Source organism: Haliotis rufescens, unplaced genomic scaffold (genome assembly GCF_023055435.1).
Source record: "Haliotis rufescens isolate VD_foot unplaced genomic scaffold, xgHalRufe1.0.p SCAF_15, whole genome shotgun sequence".
Taxonomy (NCBI): Eukaryota; Metazoa; Mollusca; class Gastropoda; order Lepetellida; family Haliotidae; genus Haliotis; species Haliotis rufescens.
In genome coordinates, this window is record NW_025963835.1 from 5,482,394 (window position 1) to 5,485,636 (window position 3,243).

At 41.7% G+C, this 3,243-nt stretch overlaps 1 protein-coding gene across 1 annotated transcript; it reads left to right on the forward strand.

The window, feature by feature from the left end:
• Positions 1-2,094: 2,094 nt before the first annotated feature.
• Positions 2,095-3,243, forward strand: LOC124134994 (tripartite motif-containing protein 45-like). The gene has a single exon (XM_048395962.1). It carries the CDS (start codon positions 2,095-2,097, stop codon positions 3,241-3,243), a length of 1,149 nt encoding a protein of 382 aa, XP_048251919.1.

Genomic DNA, 3,243 nt, shown 5'->3' on the forward strand with positions numbered 1-3,243 from the left:
CACAACAAAGAGAGAGGGGAATGACATCTTACTTCAAGAATGGTCATCTTTTTATCAAATCCAAAGATCAATACCAGAGCGCAACCGAAACAAATGCCCGTACTCAAATCCTATAGAAAGGCCCTTCACGTGAACTTAACAAAATGATCACAGTATAGAATAATTCGGGAGGATGACTATAGCTCTCTATTTAAACCCAAGGTTGCATCAACTCCTAAACAAAGTCAGAGGAGCTATGCATCCAAATAGGTATACGGCTGGGCCAAATGTTTAATAAATCGGACTCGAATAGGTAATTAAATGAAATCAAATTGTCTCCTGTCATTAATTATCCCCCGCCGCGCGAAAGCGCGAAGCGGGGGATATAGTATTCACGACCGTCCGTACGTCCGTCCGTCCGTCCGTCCGTACGTCCGTCCGTACGTCCCACCTGTTTGTTGCCGCGATATCTCAAGAACTAAACACTGGATTGTCTTCATATTTGGAACTATGGTGTATATACAGACTCCGCAGACACCAGTCGGTTTTGGTGACCTTGATCCCATTTTCAAGGTCACAGCAGACAAATCTGCTTTTAGAGTTGGAAAACGGTGTTGCCGCGATATCTCAAGAACTAAACACTGGATTGTCTTCATATTTGGAACTATGGTGTATATACAGACTCCGCAGACACCAGTCGGTTTTGGTGACCTTGATCCCATTTTCAAGGTCACAGCAGACAAATCTGCTTTTAGAGTTGGAAAACGGTGTTGCCGCGATATCTCAAGAACTAAACACTGGATTGTCTTCATATTTGGAACTATGGTGTATATACAGACTCCGCAGACACCAGTCGGTTTTGGTGACCTTGACCCCATTTTCAAGGTCACAGCAGGCAAATCTGCTTTTGGAGTTGGAAAACGGTGTTGCCGCGATATCTCAAGAACTAAACACTGGATTGTCTTCATATTTGGAACTATAGTGTATATACAGACTCCGCAGACACCAGTCGGTTTTGGTGACCTTGATCCCATTTTCAAGGTCACAGCAGGCAAATCTGCTTTTAGAGTTGGAAAACGGTGTTGCCGCGATATCTCAAGAACTAAACCTCTCGATTGTCTTCATATTTGGAACTATAGTGTATATACAGACTCCGCATACACCTGTCAGATTTGGTGACCTTGACCCTATTTTCAAGGTCACAGCAGGCAAATCTGTTTTTGGAGTTGGAAAACGGTGTTGCCACAATATCTCAAGAACTAATCGCTGGATTGTCTTCATATTTGGTACTATGGTGTATATGGCGGGGGATATTTCGTCACTCTGTGACAAATACTTGTATGTATTTGGATCATTTATACATTGTGATATTTGTTTGTAAGTCAACATGGATTTTAAATATATCCCCTAATCCTTCAGTCGTTTCTGTTAATGTTTCGCAATAATAAGCAAGAGGTGCAAGCAACGAATCGCTTAGAGTTAACAAATTAATCGCTCATCCTGGGGTCTGCATCAGCTCCAATTGCTTGCGCAGTCTTCAAAAATGGCGATGCAACTACCGCTTGGTTGCCTTGCTCAAATAGAGATCGTAATAGAAGAGGCTTGATGACTAACAGATGAAATTTATGACTTCTTTGAAGATGTGGAGCAGACTAAAGATGATGGGATCTTAGCTGCCTTTGCTCATTTCCCAACTGATCCAGTCAAGAATGTTCTTGTTCCGCTGACGAACTCAGCCGCCATTTTGGTTTGAGAAGGAAGTGACGTCAGTCAGCGATTACGATTGCAAGCAGCTGAAATTTGGCGCCCGGTTGTACGAATAAGACGAATCGCTGTACATCACTTGCAAGAGATTGTCGCTTTGGACGCACCCAAGATATAATGTCAGATAGCATTGTAAACATAACATTGTGTAACCGTATGAATTATTACAACAAAAAAAGAACTTTATGTTTCTAATATTTTCGGAATTTTGATGTATCACTTAGACATGTTTTAGGTAAGATAAGATGACTGATTTTGCTTGTGGTGATAATATTTGTACAGATATGTCTATTGAGCATGAGTAATCATGTTTTTCTGTTCTTTGTAGGTATATCCTTTACTGTTGGGAACATGGCACTATCAAGGTATCCAAACATTGTGCCAATCAACAGGGATACTACTAAGTGCACAAAGTGTGCGACCACATATGATGCTCACGAGTACCCACGTCTTCTGACATGTCTTCATGGAATTTGCAGGTCATGTTTAGCAGATCTCAGCATTTTGGGCCAAGAACTAAAGTGTCCTGTCTGTGACGATACAACATATATAAAAGACAGTAGAGCTGCCCTTTCTCTCCCAGAAGACTGCTTCACTATCAAGGTCATCCTGTTTTTAGAACTTAAAGATTCCAAGGGAAAGATAAAGTGTACTGAATGTCCCAAGCAGAACAACGCCATTTCCAGATGTATTGATTGCCGCATGTACATGTGTGACATGTGTAAACTTTATCATGAGCGTTTTTCTAAATACTTCTCAGACCAACACGTAGTCGTTGCAGTGGCGGACCTCTTGGAAAAGCCACATACCATCTTCAATGAGAGCAAGCTATGCGAATACCATTGGATAAAGGAAACACTCTACTGCAAGACATGTGAAGTGCCCATATGTCCATCATGCCTGAAGCTTACCCACGCAAGGCATATTGCATTAGACATCAACAATCCACATGGTAAGGCAATAGCTAAAGTGTCAGATATCAATGCAAAATTGACCAAAGATCAAGAGAACATAATGTCATCTCAACGTGGTATTAGTGGCAAAGTCGAAGATTTCAACATAAAGATAGCTAACAAGGTGAACGATATTGAGGAAACGTTCCATTCGGTACTTAAAACATTAGACGAACGCAAAAGGTTCCTTCTTTGTAAGGCTCAAGAGGCGGCTGATGAAGAACTTCAGATCATCCGAAGGAAGAAGTGTGTTATGGGGGCGAGACTGAAGAGCTCCAAAAATGCTTTATCCAAGAGTGAATCAGTTCTCCAAGAATGCGCACCAGCTGATGTATTGACCATGAAGGATGTCATCAAGTCAAGGATGATTCAGCTGGAGAATGAAACTGCACTGGTCTTCATCATTAAGAACTTACGCCTTCACGGGACAGGATTTGATAAAACTGAAAAATTAGTATCCAAGCTGTGTGACGTGTCAGACTATTTGAAATCACCAGCAAGACCGAAACCACGGCCTACTGACTATCGTACTCTGATGGCAGTATGA

Bases quoted from the DNA above. Each gene is read 5' to 3' on its own strand.
- LOC124134994 (XM_048395962.1), top strand. From the start codon at position 2,095: ATGGCACTATCAAGGTATCCAAACATTGTGCCAATCAACAGGGATACT.